Source organism: Seriola lalandi, unplaced genomic scaffold (genome assembly GCF_002814215.2).
Source record: "Seriola lalandi dorsalis isolate HSWRI2012SDOR001 ecotype SW California unplaced genomic scaffold, Sedor1 jcf7180002054918, whole genome shotgun sequence".
In the NCBI taxonomy this organism is placed as follows: domain Eukaryota; kingdom Metazoa; phylum Chordata; class Actinopteri; order Carangiformes; family Carangidae; genus Seriola; species Seriola lalandi.
The window spans coordinates 449092-469791 of record NW_019525470.1 but is presented as its reverse complement, the minus strand read 5'-3'; the positions used below and the strand labels follow the sequence as shown (position 1 = coordinate 469791).

Below are 20700 nucleotides of genomic sequence, written 5' to 3'. Positions count from 1 at the left end.
AAATGGAAATAAATATCATTTTAAACACTTTCGTCCCAGATGTAGCCTGAAATATTTAGTTTCTTTGGAAACTTTGGTATCGTCACTGACATTTAAAGGGCCGCTGTGTTAGGATTAGTGACATCTAGTGAGGCTGTAGATTGCAAACAAATGAACACCTGTGTCCTCACCCAAGTGTCAGAGAACAAACAGTGGCCTTCCGGTAAAGTAAAAAGGCATCATAAGGATGTTTGCTGCAGACAGAGCGGTGACTGAGGACATGATGTTTGCTGATATATTATGTTGCAGTTCTGGCAGCTTGTATTATGTAACTAGTAATTCAGGTATCAGCAGCCACATCCTCAGAAAACATTTCTACATGTTGTGCGTGCGTGCGTGCGTGCGTGCGTGCGTGCGTGCGTGCGTGCGTGTGTGTGCATTTTGTAAACCAAATTCCCTTCATTGTGTGTTTTGTTTTTGTTATTTTTTCTAGATATAAAATGCTGATTCACATCCGCACACACACCAATGAGAAGCCGCACCACTGTCCCACCTGTAACAAGAGCTTCTCTCGTCTGGAGAACCTGAAGATACACACTCGCTCACACACAGGTGAGTTCACAGTGAAACGATCCAAGCAGGCGACTTTAAAGTATAACTGAGGTGATATTCTATATTTATGCTATTACCAACAAATCTGAACAAAAACCAAACCTGAATTGATCTGCTTAACAAGTATTGTACCATAGAGCTCAGTTCATAAACTATTAGGACACATCAGTGAGCCACGCAATTAAACTAGGTGACATGTACACATACACCGTCCTGCTGCTGTAGATATTCACTAGACTACAGCATCGAACCTGTGGCTGGAAATCATCCTCAACAAATGCGTGTAGACGTGACTGGCTCAATGGTTGAACAAAAACCTACGTCTGTAGCTCCCTGTGACCAAAGTGATGCTGGTAATTGAGAGAGCATAGCCTCCGCCTGCTCGTGATCGGTTTTCTCTCTACCATGGAAATGTTCAAACTGGTGGCGTGCATTATTTTGTATGATTTTTCACTACAAGAATAAAACAGACTAGGAATCTGGGTGGGCACCCAGTCCGTGACTGTTAACAGTCTCTTGCACATTGGACCTTAATCTTTAGCCTGATGCTTAGTGTGGACCATGAGAGTGATATGTGGTATGGTAATCTGCCAACTTTTGCCTTCAAGTTCAGCACAAAAAGCCTGCGGGTAAACGTCTGTGGTGTCCCTGTCATAAAACAATGTAACATGATAGGGGTCGCAGTGTTATGCTGTTTACGTGCAGAATGTAGTTGTAGTTTCAACAACTGAGACTGAGAAGTTTGAGTTTCAATATTTTCAGCATCAGCCTTAAGCCTAAAATTTTTAAAGTGGTGAGCAAGGTGCTTCTCCCACTTTGTACAATCACATCCTGGGATGTCAGGGTTATTTCCCATTGCTGTTTTGACTGACTTTCATAACTACTTGTAGGGTCTGTCTGCGCTCTCCTCCTTCTACCTCTAGTGAACACCCCCTTGGCTTTAAGATAAAATTGTTAACCTTCATCATTGGTGCTGCTGTTCACCTGCTCACCCACTTCTCCCTCTGAAATGTCATCTTGCAGCTCTCTATCCTCTACACATGACCTCTGTGCTTGGTTTAGACTGAGCTGATCAAGGGACTCATGTATGGCCTGTACCTGTTCCTCTAACGTACATATCTCCTCCTCTGTGTTAGATGAAACCCTGGCTGAGGCCCCTGCTGATGTCCCCTCCCTTTGCATCATGGTGCTAAAAGCTGCACTGCCTCCCTTACCTGCTTTAGGTGTGAGTTTAACGCTTTTCCTGGTCATTTATGTCCCTGACAAGTGGGGTGTGCTTTCTTTTGGAACACGCTAGGTGCTTTGCTCTCATGCTGTTCAAGGTCTGTACTAGCCTCCTTCTCAAGCTTATCAAACATGCAGAGCAGGCCGCTCCCAGCGCCTTCTTCTAATCTTTTATCAGCTTGCAACTCTTTCCACAACTCATCACACTTTTGGCCCAATTGCTGTCTTTTATCTCCAACTTCTCCAAAAAATCACACCAATGGGGACTCTAACCCCATATCTTCAGTCTCTTGGATCACTACCGGATACCTTCAATATGAAATTTCTTACAGTAGCTTAGGAATAAGAGCTCACCCTCCTCACGTCGCGGGGAGTAATAACAAAAAATACTCTAAACACTTCTGCGATAAACTGTCCTGCATTACCGCTTCACACTCGCTTCCTTGATCCTTTAAACGACCTACTTACTCCACTACTGTCTCTTAATAGCGAGCTCCGGGGACTTTAGGGCTATTAACCCTGGGACTCCAACCCTTTAACAATGGGACTTTAACCCTTTATCTGCCTCACCCTTTAAGTATCTCGGCCCTCTCCTGGTGCCCCCGATACAAACCCTTTAATGCCCCGGACCTTTGTCACATACGGTTCTAAGTACACCTGTAGAGTGTCACGTCACATGAGCGTCCTAGCCAGGCATAAGAGTTCCAGACTAACCTCAGGGAAATATAGCTGCAGCCAACTTCAATAAAACTATTTTAAATGGCAAATTCGACTCACCTAGGGAGATTCCCTCCTCATCAGACTATTAAGCCCTGGTGGGTTGCTCTATCAATCTCCCAGGAGGCACCTCAGGCAGTGACCCCCTAACCCTTCCCCCACCGCGGTATCAACGATCTCTTTTCCCTGGCTCACCGCTGTTTTACAGACAATGTAGACACATAGCACAGCGTTACATTTTAGAAATGTTCAATGCGCAGCTCTTCGTTCAAACAGGCGTCTGCTTACCCTTTAATGCGAGGCCTCGATCGCTGCTTCTGTGTCCGGGTTGTCTGTGTCAGAGTAAAACAAACTTAGACTTACAAATTGGTCCCAAAAATGATTAAAATCCTGCCTTCATCACGTCGGGGTCACCAAACTGTTGAGTTCGTCACCTGAACTCGCGTGTTGGAGGAAACAGGACACTCATTCAAAGTTCAAATCCCAGCATTTATTAACGCTAACAGCAAAATAGCATTAGAAAAAAGGAATCGTTACAGAGCTCTGGGCCAAACTATCTCTCCCTGACAACAACATGCAGTTGTGCCAGTTCACGAAGTCTGACACACTTCTTCCTGACCCAGTCTTTCATATTCTCACATAGAGAAAAAAGTGATACAATGTGGGTTGAGTCTCTTATCGGTCCATGCCGCTGTCTTCTTTGTTTTGCTCCTCCACGTGTTCTCGGTTTTGTTTCACCTCGTGTTATCTGACTCCCCTACGCGGGACAGCCCTACTGGCGGTGGATCTGTGAGAGATTCACACAAAGAGAGACAATACCCGACGCTATTCCTCGTTTTTTGTCTTACTTCTGTTCCGGGATGTCTGCCATATAAGGAGTTGGCCTTCAAACAATATCATAAGTTCAGTCTGTTCTTCTGTAACGTTGCACAGCAAGTTTTATAAAAAGTCACTTAGTTATAAGCATATTATGGTTACATCAACAATTCACACATTGTTTTATTAAAAGTAATCAACAGATTAAGATGAATTCATCTACAATAGTGTCTTTGTCATTACGCAGGTAAATGTCTTTCAACATATAAACTCCACACTACAGAACAAGTCTAACCCTGATAACATCACTGTGACTATGACACATGTCACTCTGATCTCAGAGAGTTGTTTCTCTTCACGTCACGTAGCTTGACTTTAAGTAAAACCCAGAGGAAGGAAATCTGACAATTTCATTGTGTTTGTGGATATTGTGTTTTCTGTTTAATTCCCATGGGTGCTGCCATGGTCAGTTCATCGTTTCCTGTCCTTGATGGCTGCTAATCAGCTCTTCGCACAACTCACCACTTCTAGTAAATTTGGTGGAAAGAATGCACTGCAGGCGGACCTGTGTTGTCTAGCTGATAGGCGATAGCCAGAGTCGAAGGCATACTGTTTTCAGGTTCACCCTCCATCCATCCATCCATCCATCCATCCAAAACGTGAATGTTTAAATGTAAAGAAGGTTTTCTGCAATTCCATTTGCTACCATTTTCTCTTTTTTCTTTTTCTTTTTTACAAAAAACAACAGCAGCAGATGCCTCTAACATGGGATGATTCCTTGAAAACACGACTCCTATCTTTTCCGTCCCAGTATGTGTCCTCTTTACTGACCAGATCTGCAGGGAGTTATCGATTCTATAAAACTACAGTGATAAGAAAAGGGCATGCATTGCAACATGGACGGGAGTCTTGAAAGCTTATCTAGCTGATGATCAGTGTGTTTACACAGAGTTTGTGCAAATACATGATTCACTTGGGTGGATAACTTTGAAACACAGGAGCGAATTCTTTCAAAGTGCTCATGGCTTGTTTAACCACAGTTTTGGTTCTGAATCCTGTTGTCCCTGAATGTGCGCACAAGACACCATTATGTGTCACACAGACTCTGATAAATGTCTTTTTCTTGTAAACGCGAAACCTTTCTTTTTTGTTATTGTTTGTGGTTCACCAGCCGCTCCCTCTCTCGGATAATCTCCTTTCAGTGCCTGTCAGGGCGAAGTGGAGGATTGTGCTAGTGGTAGGAAACTGCACAAAATTCAGTTTTCAAATCCTGTGATTTATTGTTCCGTTGGGGGTTTCCTTTCCTTTCCTTTCTTTTCTATTCTTTTCAAAACAATGTCACCTCATGGTCCATTTAGTTGCAGTCCTTGGGTTTTGGATCATTTCATGATATTCATCAGCAGGATGACTTTGTCCTGTTAAAGTTTGTCTCTCATGAATAGTGGCCCTGAGAACTCAGTGTCCTGCAACAAGAAAACACATGCACAAAACACGAACAAATTCAGAAAACATCCGAAATACTCACAACAAAAGCAAATACAGAAACGCGCTGCAAGTAGCACAGATGACAACGGAAGTGTTTCCAGGGGACACGAAAAAGTGATGAACCCAGCTGGGACGCGCTTGTTGTTCGGTGCTTTGAGACTTTTGAAGTTAAAAGCATTGAACAATAAGTGCGTCGCTGACGGGTTCATCACTTTTTTGTGTCCCCTGGAAACACCTCCGTTGTTTTGTGAGTATTTGCAGCACATGTGTTGTCAAACTGATGAAGATGTTTTCTGAATTTGTTTGTGTTTTGTTTGTTTGCATGTGTTTTCTTAAGTGTTGAGCTCTCAGGGCCACCGTACTCATGAGCACTTTGCTTGTACCACACCTGTGTAATGCGTCAGTCGTTTCATGGAGAGTCTCATGAGGCTATAATGTTTTCTGCTGCACTGTTTTTGGCCGTTAAGAAAATCTTTTCTATCTTTTATTTTGCTCTTATTTCTTTTCCATCTTTATGGAAGTGTGATATCAAATAGCTTGAAGTACTTAATTAAAGTCCTTGTAAAGCAGCAACACAGGATAAATCTTAAGAAAGGTTTAACCTGAAAAATCAAATGGTACAAGTGAGCAAGATCCATTTGTGCTGATCAAAAAAAGCTGCACTGACAACTTCCAGCCGAAACAAGACAGACGTTCATAATTCTGCAGAATTTAAAAATGTTTTATGGCAACATATAAGTGACTGTTGCTTTTCTCACTGTGCCTCTTGTCACCTGCAGTGAAACCTATTCACACCATTGTTCTCTGTTTTTGTTTTTCATTTATACTTTAATCAAGTCATGTATTCATTCTCCCTCCCTCTACTTCCCGTCTCTCCCATCTTCCTTCTGCAGGAGAAAAACCCTACATCTGCCCTTATGAAGGCTGCAGCAAACGTTACTCCAACTCCAGCGACCGCTTCAAACACACCCGCACCCACTACGTTGACAAGCCTTACTACTGCAAGATGGTAGGCTGTCTGAAGCGCTACACAGATCCCAGCTCGCTACGCAAGCACATCAAGGCCCACGGGCACTTTGTCGCCCAGGAGCAAGGTGCTCCGGGCAGGCTGGGGTCAGGGCTGGGCCTGCCCGGGCACCAGAGCGCTGCTGAGCTGCCCTCTGTAGGCGGAGCCCACATCATCATACCCGGGGCTGCCGCAGCTCTTCTTGGGGGTCTCGGGACCTCTTTGCCTCTCTCTGCTTTCTGCCACGCCAGAGCCCTGGGCCACCATGGGGCACCACTCTTCTCTGTTGGAGGCGGTAGCATGGGGCCGCTCGGCCTCTCGGACTCCCCTCTGTTACACTTCGGACTCTCAGCTGCTTCGATGTTAGGGCTGGGAGCTCTGGGAGGTCTGGGGCGGATGGCGGGGAAGGAAATAGAAGGCGAAGAAGAAGAGGAGGAAGGAGAGGAGGGGGAGGTGCTGAACCTGTCTGCAGGGGTGGGGCCCAGGCGTAGTGACCCTTTGTCCTGGGTGGTTGTTCCCCCAAGGGCGCTCCTCCTCAAACCAGCTGTTGTCAGCTAGGATGTGCACTCAGCAATTCAAAAAGAACCAGGGAGTGTGTGTTTGTGGTTTTCTGTGTCTGTGTTTGTGTGCATGTCATGACATACAGAACGTGACTGCAGAGAGTGCTTGTGTGCATGTGAGTGGTCAAAGGTCCCTGTCATCTGCAGAGCCATAAAAACGCATTTCATTCATTCCAGCGCAGAAACAACTGAAGACAGAAAGAAAGACTGAAAAGAAGAGAAGTCTTTGAGTTGAGTGCGCAAAACCCCAGCAAGAGCCTGGAGTGTCACCATGCATGTTTCAGCTGTCTCGCAGTGTAAAGGGTAACTTCACCCAAACTACTAAATATGTGTAATATAGATGCATTTAGCCATGCAGAGATTTTGTCTGCTGAGATTTTGAAATATCCCTCTCAGGTGTCAGCCGAAAACTTAGTTGAAAATGGATGTATTGGATGTATCAATTACTTTCAGATGGATTGCCATGAGATTTTGTACAGACACAGATGATCCCCAGAGAATGAATCCTACTGACTTTGGTGAGCCGCTGACTTTTTATCCAGAGCCATCATCAGGTCAACATTTTCATTTCTCCTATTTAGTGATAATTACTAAGTGTTAGCATGCTAACATGCTAATCGAAGATAGTTAACAAGGTAAACATCACACCTGTAACCATCACCATCTTGGCACGGTCGCAGTGAGCATGTAGAACACACTGATGTTAGCATTTAGCTCCAAGCGTCGTGTTGTGACCCTTTAAAATGACATTGCGTTCAACTCCAACAAATCAAGGTGGTGGCAGATGTTCTAGAGGCAGGTATCTTGAAAAACACAGGACAGAAAACAACATCCACCTGTATGGCTTGATACCACACACGTGAGAAAGTATGTGTTATTTGGGTGAACAGATCCTTTAATATTCCTTGATTCCCCCACACCCTCCTCCCGTTCATCTACACCCTGACCTCATGGTCAATAAGCGTTTTCCTAAGCGTTTGTATAAGATGAACTAAACCAGGTCATAAAAAAAGAGCAGGTGCACTAATAATGTTGCAGTTGATATGTTTGACAACCCCCACTCACTGCTGCCACACACCCATGAACCCATGTGTTTACTCCTAGATAAACATAGAAAAGCAGGATTATGGGGCGCAATGGGAAACACAGTCCATACACAATAATTGAATGTAAAATTAATGAGTGTGTTTTTTATTACTACATTAAATGAGTTAAATTTCAGAATAAGATAGCAATCATTAGAAAGTTTGACACAGACTCCCATAAAATGACGACTGACATTAAAATAAAAACATTTGAGGATATTTTAATTCATCTTCATGTGTTTGAGAAGATCATTTTTAGTTTTTGCCGTAGTCATCTACTCACAGAATGGATTCAAACTCTTCACAGTCTGAGTGAACGCTGTATTGTTTTAAAATTTTCTGTGGAATAGATCTGGTGCAACAGGTGACATGTGCAATATGTAAACTTTGATGTCCCCTTACTTTATCGTCGCTCCCGAGCCCAGAGCAAACAAGATTATTGAACGCCTTTCAGGAAACCAAACCTTATGACGTAGTTATCTCCCATTTATTAGTCATAAAACGATCTCAGTGTGCGTTTTTCTTATCTCAGAGACACTTTGATGCATAATTTGTTTTGGGACAATCACGGCACTACGATGTGTGAAGAAAGATTACAATCCACACAGAGCTACCTGTTTGACCATGTGATTTTCAAGTCGCAAGAAGATAGAAGAAAAAAAAAACAAAAAAAAACGTGTTGACGTAACTGAATGTAGGTTTGAGGTTAACTCTGTACGCTTGCAGTTTATCTTAGCTAATTGTCTGCTCTACTTATCACTCCAAGACAATGATCTCAACAGGATCAGCCCTGCCTTTTAAACAAGACCAGCTGAGGAACACATTCAACCAGGAACAAAGTAGACAAGGGTGTGTATTAGGCAGTAATGGGTACACATTTGCTTTACATGAATGTTAAAACACGAAAAGGTACATAAGAAGAAGCCAAACAGCGGCTTCAGAACAGTCTCTCAAGTACTTTCAAAGGGGAAATGTTTGACAATGGCCACATGTGGCCTGTATCTTCGTTTGTTGTATCTTGTACTCTTGTTTGCACATTGATTTTATCCTAATCAGTATTTCAAAGGTGTCCAAGTGCCTTGTGTTTCAACTGAAATATATCACACAGTATATTAAAAATATTTACGCAAATGTAAAGTGTATAAATGTTTTTTTTTTCATTACATTTTAGAAAACTGAATTTTAATAACTTGACAACAGATGTGATTTGTACATCAGGGCCACTGCAACACTTTCTAAGAATGTCGCCAGTGTTAATGACTATGACAATGACTAGTATGTCAATAAACACGAACGGATGAAAGAAAATCTACCTTCAATATCTCCTGTTGTCTTCGTGTGTCTTTGTGTCAATGTGTGGATAAAGTTTCATCCCTTTTGACTTATTTTCTAAACAAACAAAACAAAAATAAAGCAAAAAATAAAACTGAGAAAAAGTAATAAATCATGAAAGAGGTGGAAAAATAATGTTGAATCTCACCCATCATGTTGTCAGGTTTATCAAGTTCAATGAAAAGACCTGAGACATGTTGCATAATATTCGCAAAGTGAAATCTCCACTGAAATGTTGGGTTTTACAGTTGAGGCCGGGGGGAAAGAGTGGTGGAGGACAAATACTATCTCTTTATGCAGCATAATAATATAAAACCAATTACAATTATTAATTCATATGTCATCAGAATTTCATGGAAATGGAAACCACACACACACACACACGCACAGGGACGCACACAGCTGTCATAGCTGTTAATCACGTAACCTCAAACTAAACCAATAGCCTCAAACTATTTGGCTGCCTGCTTGCTTCAACAGTTTGTTAAACCCGGCCATTTGTCACCCATGTCTGTTTGTTGATTTATTTGTTTGTTTGTCAGCAGGATTACACGAAAACTACTTAACCGCAAAAAGTACCACTCCTTCATTAAGGGACATGGGCCAGGGCAAAACCCCTTAAGTCTTGGCGTGGATCCATTTAAACTGGCAGATCTAAGAATCTTTTCTTTGGGCTATCATCATTTTTTTAAAAATATTTTCTTAATATTTTGGCACTTTCTCAGGATAAAGTGTAGTAGTGGATCTTGATGGATAAAATTAGACATAGTTAGTGTTGAGATCTATGAGTTTGTACAATTTGATGGGACTGTTTTTGCCTCTACACAGTGCTGTTCTGCACTGCATCTAAAACTGCATCTAAACACACACACACACACACCATTTTTTACTTCTTATGTTCTAATATGTTAATGTTTAACTGCAGTAAACACTTGGTAAAAAGCTATTAAACTTGATGAATTTTTGGACTGCGGTGGACAGCATGTTATCAGTCATGCCGGCTCTCACTGTTCATGCAAAGGACGCTGTTAATACAGCAGGGACACAGAGCCTCCTCTGAAAGTAATTTGTATGTAGCTGTATAGACTCTGACTAAACCAATATAAAACTCAATAACTTCCTCTTTTGTTAGTTCACTGGTAATAATAGCTGGCAGACAACAAAATAGTGTTAATACATGAGTGATGATTAATCATACTTCCTGGCTGTTGCGGCTTCTCTGTGCTTTCTGCTTCAACTGCAGGAAACCACTGTCTTGTGGTTGGTTCAGTGTAGTCTAGCTACTTTACCAAATGTGCTATTCGTCACACAGATGTTGTAGACTGGTTCCACATACTACACAACAGGTGATCGCAGACACGATGATCACTTTCAGATTAAAGGTTACATCTTTCTTCTAAAAAGCTATTTCATCGTCCATATAACAAGATGCTGATGCTCACACATGATCTTTTAGATCCTTCAGAGCTCAGAGCAGCTTCACAGAACTATTCACCACTTCACTGTCATTAGTTCATTATAATAATATGTAATGATAAGAGGATTTTTTCCCCCACTTGTCATTTAAAGCTTCAGTGACTCCAGTGACTCCCTGGCTTACACAAGCTCAAACAGACAATTAACTCCCCAGTCTGCAGCTGAGACACCTGTAGGCTACAATTACTATTGTCAGACTGAATACTACTAAATAAGTAAACAGATGGTAAAGACTGCACACAGCTTTATGACAGGATTTACAGACTCCAACAAGGTGTTCGCTGTATCATCTGACGCAAGACAAACTCATATCTAGCTATTTCAATTCAAGCACAAACTCAGGAAGGATCATTTCGAAGGAATACATGTTATATTTATGTGATGAAGTATGTTCAAGATGTCGAATTGTGATTCATCATTTGTGATCTGCTGGTTAAACATAATGACCGAGAGCAGTTAAAACTTTCGACTTTGTCTTCTGCGTGTATTGATGAATGTTTCTGTGTTTACAAGGGAACTTCCCCTTGTTCTGCAGTAATAAAGCCCAGTATACATGACTGCGTCCTAGACTATCTGCATTCTGCTTAGTGTCAGACCTTTATGTGTTTGCCTCTCTCCTACTCTCTGTGCTCACACATGCAATATTTTAGTGCAGCTGAATTTCCTTCTGGCCAAACATGTGCCTTGGTCCTAGGCCCAAGTCTGACCCGTACACTTTCACATCTGGGCATGGGTCTGGCTTCTATCCTCTGGTATTGACTGACAGCTGAAAGATTTTTCTGTGTAGCATCTGACAATTACGCTGTATATGGGCCGGATTCGGGCCGTGAAACTGGGTGTACACTGGACTAGAAGAAAACAAGCATGTGGAACCAAGTACAATCTGGATTTATTTTGCTGTCTGGGCTCATTTACCTGTTTTTCTGTTTCTGTTGTTAGACAATGGAACTGAGGCCTGGCCCATTAAATAGCACGTTAACCAGCAGTCACTTCCAAGGCATTTCTCTCTTCTACGGAAAGTAACGAGCAAAGTTTATTTATACAGCACTTTTCACAAACAATAGTCACAAAGTGCTTCACAAATCAAATGAATAAAATCAAATGAAAGAATTCAAATCAAAATACAACCAAATCAATAGTAAAAACACCTGATTTATTTCATTTTGAGAGGGCAACGACCAACTGGGAAGCTCCAGCACTCGGCTAATGTAGTGTAATCTAGCGTAACTTATTTATAGGGCCCTGCTGTTGAGGTGCAACCAAAAATAACATCAAGGTTTTACCTATATCTGTGACAATGTCTAAGTACTATAAAAGACTAACAGGTTTTTCCCTAGACTCATTCATATTGCAGATATTTAGTAAACAGAAGTGTGTATGTGTATATCAAATTTCATGTGAGTCCGTCCAATCATTGTTGGGACATTTCACTCCAAACCACAAATTTGAAGCTGCTTGGTGGCGCTAGGGGCCGGAACCATGAATGAAAAAGAAATCATAGTAATCCAATAGTTGTTGAGATATTTTAGTCTTTTAAGTCATTCCATGACATACCTGTCGATGTAAACATAGGTGATCCTATACTTGTGAGACTCCACATTGTCATTGCAGCCCTGAGCATTATATTGTGACTGTTGAAGGAACAATTCAACATTTTGGAAAAACACATCCACTTCCTTTCTTGTCAAGAGGGAACAGTAACTTCCTGGATTCCTTAATGACTATGTGACAGCTGGTCACTGTTGTTTCCCTGGAATCATTTGTGGCCTGCATGAGCAAAAAGTATTATGAGGACAAAATACCTGTTAAACAACATTATTAATCTGATAGTGACAGCGCAGTGTGCAACTAGACAAAAGTGCAACAGATAAATGAATGTGACACGAATCTGATTCCACTCAGCCCAGCTCCCCATTACTGTCTTAACAAAATGCACACAGCTTTGCTAAATGGTCAAAGTCCCCTCTGCAAGAAATAAGTAAAAGGCCTGAGGGGAGGTTTTTGCAACAACGCAGTCTGTGACGGTCTAAATCAGCGGTTCCCAACCTTTTATATCTGACCAAGGCACACAACTCCTTTGGGATTTACACTGTCCTCTTAGACAACGACAAGCAGCGTATTAAACCCATGGTTGCATTCTGTTGTAAGGCGAAGTCAAGTTGACCCACGTGTTTATCACCGTAACCATGACGACGCTCCTCTAACCATAACGAAGTACGTTCACCACGATCTTTTTCCAAACCTAGCCAAGCAGTTTTTTTGTTTGTTTTTTTTTGCGCCTAAACCTACGCAAACCTATGCAAACACCAAAACCTTAACCGCGTGTTCATTGCTGTTACCATGACAACGAAGGTCTGGCACGCCTGACGCTGTTAGGCCTCGACGGGGTCGCGCATCCCAAGGGAAGCGACAGAGGACTCCCTTTAAAACTCTGCTCACTAGTTTTCACACACTCACTGTGCTGATCTGTTAAATCACTTTGTACTTTCTGTTCTGTCGGGTTAATGGAGCAACAGTGTTTCCTGCGTTACCGCCCAACCTCCGCTGCAGAGCCACCCCGGTGTGTGAACCCACTGTCCTCCCGTGGTCCAAGTGGAAGACAGCAGGGACGTCGCCTTCTTTTGTTTTTTTTTTTACCAAACATCAAATGCTTCTGATGAAAGATGTATTGCTCTGAGCTCGGAGGCAGACATGCACGGTGTGTTGCTACGGGTTGTGCGACTTGGGTGTGTAGCAGTAATTTTTCCCTAAGCCCAACATCATCTTCCTGTGTTATAGTTTGGTATTTCCAGCAACATCAACAGGAATGCCTCCCTCCTCTTTTGCTTAATTACTGTGGTAAAGTCCCTTCCTCTCTCACCCCCCCCCCCCGAGAAAAAAATCTCTCATGACCCCATGCAATAAATTTTAAGATTCCAGTTTAGTTTGGTGATGGGAAAATGAGCTGCTTTTAATTAAGAGACATTTCCAAACCACGCTTTTCTTCTTTTTTTTCTGAGCTTTTGTCACTGTCACAGAGACTGTGTGTGTGTGTGTGTGTGTGTGTGTGTGTGTGTGTGTGTGTTTGTGTGGTGTTAGGGAGGGGGGCGCAGGCAGGTAGACACTTGGAAAAGATATTTGAAAAACCTTGCCCCACAAGTATTGTGAAGTCTACAAAGGTTGCAAAACTTCAAATGTCACAGTCTCCCTCCCCCTTCCCTTCCCTTCCCTTCCCTTCCCTTCCCTTCCTTCTCTCTCTCTCTCTCTCTCTCTCTCTCTCTCTCTCTCTCTCTCTCCCCCACCTCCCTCGCGATTCTAGCCACTAATTTAGCGTCAAAGGATAGTCTCGTTGTCGTGGACAGGGCATGCGTGAGAGTTACTGTCAGTTTGTAATAAGTCGGTCCTAATTGAGTAATCTGGATTTTCATGGTTGGAGAAAAGTCTAACCTTTAAAATAAGGAAGAGTTAAGGAAATAAGGGAATAAGGAAATAAGGAAGGGTCGCGGCAGTCATGGGGGATCTCAGTGGCTCAGGTTTTAATGGGCTGAAAAGGTAAGGGCTTCAAATCATTTTACTTCCTTCACACTAAAACAGAAGTTTGTTCTAGAGTGCATGAAGTTTATGTTTTTTGTTGTTTTGTTTTGTTTTTTTATTTTATTTTGTTATTTCTATAACGAACTTAGCGCACACATTATTGACAGAAACTTAAGAGAAAAAGTCAAACTGTTATCAGCAGCTTCTACTTGGAATAAGACTAATTAAATACAAGTCTTACCAAAGGTAACGGGTAGGGCTTTTTTTTTTTTTCCGCGTGAGGATTTAGGTGACAATTAAAAGGAAACACCGGCTATTGTTCAGCACCAACAATGAAAACTAGGTTACTAGCCACGACAACCGGGGGGATTCGTTTACAAAGCGATTCATGAGGTGCGTATTTTACGCACAGAGTCACATGGTGACGATTTAAAGGCTGTTTAGAGAAACGCTGAAAAGCTGCGTCTGTGTTTTCAGATTCACTTCTACATCCAACCAGTGACACAGTCAACGGATCATCAGGCCTCATGTTCAGTTATGTATCTGGGGATACGAGGATAAGTAAATTATGTCATTTAAAAATGTCTAGTAGCCTAAATAATGTCCGACCCGCAGGAGGCAGTCAAACCATCATTCTTCTGTAGCCACAAACATCAGTATTTCTCCTTGACTCTGTCTGTGCTGAGGGTTTCTACAGTAAATTCCTGCTTCAGGGCCACAGTGAAAACAGCAACAATAACACTCATTTATCTGCTGTCGGTTAATAATAATAATAATAAGTGTGACCACATTTATTTCAACATTTCTTTCTGCTTTACACTGAGCTGCTGTGGGCGAAAGAGATAACCTCCTAATTTGTTGTAATGATAGTGTTGCAAAACCGGCTGACCAGGATGGTCAGACTAGTGGTTTGATGGCAGGAGTGGCAGGTAGTGATATCTGAGACACAGGAGAACGGATTACTACAGTCAAGTACAGGGACACCCTCAGTGACAGACTAATCCAGCCACGATGCACAAGAAGTCCTTCCTGCTTGTGGCCACTAAAGTGTCCAACTCGTCCCCCAGAGGCTCAGAACCAATAGACTTATTCTCACACGGTCTGCAGACGTCGTCTTATAATGTATTTATTCATACATACAAGTGACAAGTGCAATTTTAAAACTCATACCCTTACATATTTCTATTTCTATTTGTCTCTATTATAGTATTAATATAGTATTCATCTTTATTTTTACTTCATATTCTCTATTCTTTGCTGAGGGAGCAACTCAGCCTATTTTTCCTCCTGAGTCTGATTCTGATTGAGAGAAACTGGGTAGTTAGCCGTGGCATTTTCCCGCAGTGAAAGACAGAACGGTGTGATGAAGACCGGAGGGATGAGCTGGGAGTTTATTTACTGGCGTGGGAGGGAAGAGTTGATGAGATGATGAGACTCAGATGTGCACATGGGTTGGTGGGAGATGAACCAGATAACTTACCCCTGGGGACCATCAACCCGCAGAGGGACTGGGGCGAAAACAGAGGGAAGTCTGACAGATTCTTGCTTTGCACTTTGATGGTGATTTTGTGTTTGTTGAGTGGTTGATAGACTTTGTGTCCTGTACATGAGCTGTTAGCTCCATGCCGCCTCCAGTCCCCCTTGACTGGCGGGACTCTGAGCCCAGCAGACTTTAGTGTGTCAGTGTGTTGAAACTGTGGTTGGTTCATGCAGGCAAAAGACTCCATTGTCCAAACACAGCCATCGCATTTCTCTTTTGCCCCAGGAGAGGCAAAATGTCTCCTGCTGCCTGCTCTGAGGAAAAAAAAAAAAAAAAAAATTCATAGGCCCACCCAGGTGCATGCTGGTCCTAAACCTGTCTACCTACTCTACCTGAATAACCTCAAGTAGCCTACCCATAGTGTTAGCCAAATAAACAGCACACTAATTAACCAAAACTAACTATGCTAAACAAGCAAATGATATAATTAAACTAACGACTAACAAAAGAGAATATTATCAAAAAATAAAAACGAATGAATTATAGTATTTCAAACTCAGAACAAATAAATAAATATGAGAACAAATAGCTCCTACAATGTAGTTTAGGCCACTGGATCCCTAACAACAATAATAATAATAATAATAGTACAACATTGAATTTTGAAAACTAAAGATTTGTTTCAGTTTAATGAAATGGTCCTTTAATGCCGCCCTCCGCCGCACGTTGTTCTCCACTCGCTGTAACTCTTATCCAACGCACCCTTCCTCGCGCGGCGGTCTGTTTGAACTAACACGCACCGTTCGCGTTTCCACTTACAACGCTGCCGCAGAATCACCTCTAACGATACAGCGAAAACTTCTGTCAACACTTTCAATTTAACAAACCGGTCAAAAACTCCACTCATGGCGTCCACGGAGCGTGTTGTCCCCCCCGCTGCTGCTGCAGCTCCTGCTCCTCCTGCAGCTCCTGCTCCTCCTCCTCCTGCCAGTGTTCAGATCCTCAATCGCCGGCTGATCACTGTCTCACATCAGTAAGCTCTGATGACGCTGGCTGTTTATTCAGGTTAAGGTTTTCTGCAGGCGGCTCTTGGCAGCAGGTGTTTTGGTATCTGACCTGCAATGATGCTTCTCGGGATGCGTCTCGTGCCTTTAGGGCTAAAACTAATTCATTAGTTTCGATTTCTTTTGCCTTGCAGTTGACTGTGCTTTAGGATCTCTTTCTCTTTTATAATTTTATCCCATCTTCTCATTGTTGGAGCTGGGAGTTTACATGTTTATTGCTTCTGAAAATATAAAAGATTTTTTTTTAAAAATCATTTGTAGAATAATTTATCACTGAGAAAATGTAGGATTTCTGAAAAATGTAAAACACAACAACAGTGACAACAAATGATTTTAAAGAAAATTATACACATAGGTCAAATTACAGAGCCATTCTATCACAGGATGTCAAGTCTCTTTTGGTTTCCTGTCACATGAGATCTTTATAGTAACTGCTGTAAAGAGTGAGTCACATTACTTTATCCCTGGTGTCTCTTTAAGGCATTTTAAATGTGAATCATAAATTCCTCCTAAATGGTTGAGGTGCATTGGAGGCGACTGTCAGTAAACTTTTGATACCAAAAGAAAACATGTGACACATTTGCATTGTGAGGTTGCATGAAAGAAACAGAAGCACCACTGTTTACAGAAATGCCTCCAGGCTGTTGAGCATGAAAGAATAACCAGCAGAAATATGTTAAGCAAGTAGCAGCCAGTGACAGTTATTATTACCAAATCAGAACTATCAATACTATATCGAAACAAGCAACAGCACATGCAGTTGTCTAAAAATCCCTCAACACCACAGGCAGCTACTATTCTTCTCACCTTCTGAGATGTTAAGGTTACAGTTGTTCCTCCACAGCTGGGTAATAACAGCCTGATAGTTAGGAACTTAATGAATGAAAGTGCTCAGCGGATTTAATCTAGGCACAAACAGTCCGATGAACGTATTTTCTTGTTTTTATCTAATTTATCTCGGCATTGCAGCTGTGTCTGTCTTAATTTCATTTGGATGACTCAACTGCTCAGCTAAGTCTGCAAAAAAGAAAAAGATCTATTACACATCATTTTGAACAGTGTCAGCATTACAGTTGTGTCAGAGGGAACAAGTTTGTTTTTCAACTGTAAAACGTCCCATAATATTGACCGCTATATCATTATCTGGTTTTCGCTTGTAATAAATATTTATACATATCACCCACAAAAACAGGGCTCCACTGCTATTACTGCCAGTACTTCATGATCATATTATATCATTTTAACGTTGTAAAATTATTTCAATCTAATTGTAGATGTCAGTATTGGGGAGGAAAATGATAATGTGTTTACTGTACAGCTGTTTACTTGGTTTAGAAAAATATAGGAAGGTGTGTTGTATTTTGGCGTGGTTTACTCTCCAGTCTTAACTTTGTCTTTCTCGTCTTTTTAGACAACCTGCTGTGACCTTGAGTAATCCGAAGAAACCCTGTCTCAAGATCCTCTTCCTGGTTTGTCTAGCGCTCTCCGCCCTATGTTATACTCTGTCCTCCAGCTCTCTGTCATGGCTGGAGAGCCTTCAACTCCACGAGCACTACAACACACTTTTCAGACTGAACAATATGGTTAACGTGCAACCTTCTTATTACGTCCATCCGAAACACAGAGTTAAACTACGAGGAATCAGTGAAACCACACAACCCCCTGCCACATTATCTACTGTAGCACCTACAGGCACTCAGTACCACCAGGCCTACCCACGCAACTACCACTTCATTATGGATAACACAGAGGTGTGCAAAACCAACACCCCTTTCCTGGTCCTGATGGTTCCGGTAGCACCGAAGAACGTGGAGGCTCGGGACGCCATCCGGCATACGTGGGGCAATAACAGCGTGGTTCAGGGCGAGGTGGTGCTCACTCTGTTCATGCTGGGCCTCTCTGGAGGAGGTGATGATGGGCAGCAGCAGCAGGCGAAGCTCAAAGAGGAGAATCTCCAGCACCATGACCTGATCCAGAGTGACTTCATGGACACTTACCTCAATCTAACCATCAAAACCATGGTGATCATGGACTGGCTGGCTACGCGCTGCCCGACAGCAGCGTACGCCATGAAGATCGACTCGGACATGTTTTTGAACATTGACAATCTGGTGATCATGCTGCAGAAGCCAGACATCCCCAAGAAGAACTACCTGACGGGGATGCTGATGTGGAACAGGCCGGTCGTCCGTTCAAAGAACTCCAAGTGGTACGTCCCCGAGGACATGTACCCAGAGCCCGTGTACCCGACCTATACTCTGGGCATGGGATACGTCTTCTCCAACGATCTTCCAGGGAAATATGTGGAAGCCTCAAAATCAGTCAAGCCCTTTAACATAGAGGACGCTTATATTGGAATGTGTATGAAAAAGCTTGGACTGGCGCCCAAGTCGTCACCAGATCCGTCCCAGTTCAGAGCCTATAACACAAAATATAATCGCTGTGAATACTCCAAAATCATCACCTACATCCTTGGCTCTTCACAAGAGCTGATAAAGTATTGGACAGATTTGAAGAAGCCTGGACCGCCTTGTTAGGACAATGACTGCTACTGATGCACAGCTGTGGAAGGACTTGGGTGACAGGGTGTTGGGAAGTTAATTTATTTATATATTGCTAATATATGTGTTCATGATTCTCTGTATATTACCAATTTGGAAAGATTACAGAGGTTTATGAACAATTGCACAACAAAACCTTTGGTGTATTCAAAACTCCTAAGGGTTGGCAACAAAGAAAATTATGAAGGAAGTTTTTTTTTTGTGGAATTAATTTTTGAGTGGAATTAAAAAACAACCCCTGAGGACATGGGTTCTGTCTCTTGGTTGCATATAAGAGGAGAAGACTGTTGAAGCCAGTGTAACAAATGCAGGTACTACTGCTGCTGATAGGTGGGGAAAGCTTCCACTGCTTTTGCACAACAGATCTTAAGTACGGATAATATATTCACAATTAATGTGTTTACAATTAATACTTCTAAGGGTATCTTTTAAGTAACAAAGGAAAGAAGCCATTGGCCGCTGGCAGAAAGGTGTAAAAGTTATTATTTTCCTTTTTTATTTTGCAGATTATTGTATTTTTTTAAATGAAATTAAATAATAAAAGAAGCAAGGCTATTGAATCCTCCGAAACTCTGGATTCTGGACTTAATATTCATACAGAATGCCACCTTTTACTCTATTTATTGTCTTTGGATGTCTGCAGTTTGCACAGTCTGCAGCACAGTGTGGTCCTGAACAGCCAGGTTTTCTATCTTTGAGATTTCCAATGTGGAGACCAGGAAAACTGTGAGGTCCTTAAAAGATAGATTCAGATTTTTTTTCCAAGTCTATCATATGAAAACGACTCAGGCCAAAATGTACATTGAATAACTGCTTGCTGCATTTATTTCCTTCTACACAGTGGCAGTGAAGTGATCACTACACCGAGTGTGTTCAGATGCTCACTAGTATCCTGTTAATGATCAGGTTTTTGCATTACTCTAACCTGGAATAGTGAATTCTGGGAAATGAATAACTAGGTTTCTCATGATCCATGTAAATGCCATATCCCAAATATCAAAACCAGAATATGGCTCAAAATGTAAATGTGCTCAATGTGAGAGGACAAAATCCAGTGTTTGTTCTCCAAAGGTCATGGTGCGCAGCTTCCTGACCACTGTCTTACTGCAGCTCAGCGAGGACACAAAGAGGGAATTTCCCACTACAAAGACTGTAACTGTACGGAGAGGAGGGATACTTACATCGACCCATAACTCTTTCAAGGGGATGTCAGTATATTGAGTATAGACTGATGAAAAAAAAATCTGGATCCAAGATAATTGGTAAGTGGTTAGAAGCTGTCACTATTTTCACTCCATAGAGGTTAGCAATGAGACTATTCGTGAGAATGGCTTTTGTGGTTTCATGCAACATGGTGACACTAAACTCTATGCATACTGTGTGTGTATGTGCATTGTGTGCAGTATAAACACAACACTTGTTTATACATTGTGCAAATAATATCTCCAACATTACCTGAATGGCAGGTTTAACTTGTAGCTTGATTTGATTTTATCTTGAACAAAACATGTTCTGAGAACTTTGAACTACAAGGAACATTAGAGCAATTAAATCACTAACCGTTGAATAAAAGTTAATGATTATATATAGATAGTATTTATGTTATCAGGCCATACAAGAAGCATTTGGAGGCATTTTGTACACGTCCCACCAAACAAGAAGAGCTCAAGCAGAACACTTTCCTGTATGGAAGTCTGTGGTTCTGTTTATGTCTGTAATTTCCTCCATTGCTTCTGTCTTTTGTCATCCTAAGAAAGTCAAATCAGGGAAGTTCACTGTGAGTGTGGTAT

The 20700-nt window shown here is 41.9% G+C and overlaps 2 protein-coding genes and 1 long non-coding RNA gene across 3 annotated transcripts in view; all 3 read left to right on the top strand.

The window, feature by feature from the left end:
* The window catches only part of LOC111673431 (zinc finger protein GLIS2-like), a 30917-nt gene extending 22112 nt beyond the window's left edge, over positions 1-8805 (top strand). Inside the window, exons 6-7 of the mRNA XM_023431191.2 lie at positions 473-591; positions 5727-8805. Of these exons, the coding sequence (XP_023286959.1) occupies positions 473-591; positions 5727-6397 (790 nt within the window). The 3' untranslated portion in view covers positions 6398-8805. The remainder of the gene's footprint in view (positions 1-472; positions 592-5726) is intronic.
* Positions 8806-13584: 4779 nt separating this feature from the next.
* On the top strand, positions 13585-19480 carry LOC111673421 (beta-1,3-galactosyltransferase 2-like). Its single transcript, XM_023431178.2, has 2 exons — positions 13585-13823; positions 17761-19480. Exons 1-2 carry the CDS (start codon positions 13783-13785, stop codon positions 18884-18886), a joined length of 1167 nt encoding a protein of 388 aa, XP_023286946.1. The 5' UTR covers positions 13585-13782; the 3' UTR covers positions 18887-19480.
* LOC147817679 (uncharacterized) lies at positions 13837-17011 on the top strand. Its single transcript, XR_015436151.1, has 2 exons — positions 13837-14198; positions 14283-17011. It is a non-coding gene; the product is annotated as an uncharacterized LOC147817679 (long non-coding RNA).
* Positions 19481-20700: the final 1220 nt, after the last annotated feature.

What these genes read in the sequence shown, in the direction of transcription:
- LOC111673421 (XM_023431178.2), top strand. Translation starts at nt 13,783, where the DNA reads ATGGGGGATCTCAGTGGCTCAGGTTTTAATGGGCTGAAAAG. An exon ending in GGTTTTAATGGGCTGAAAAG is followed by an intron (nt 13,824 to 17,760) that starts GTAAGGGCTTCA and finishes TCGTCTTTTTAG; the next exon opens with ACAACCTGCTGTGACCTTGA.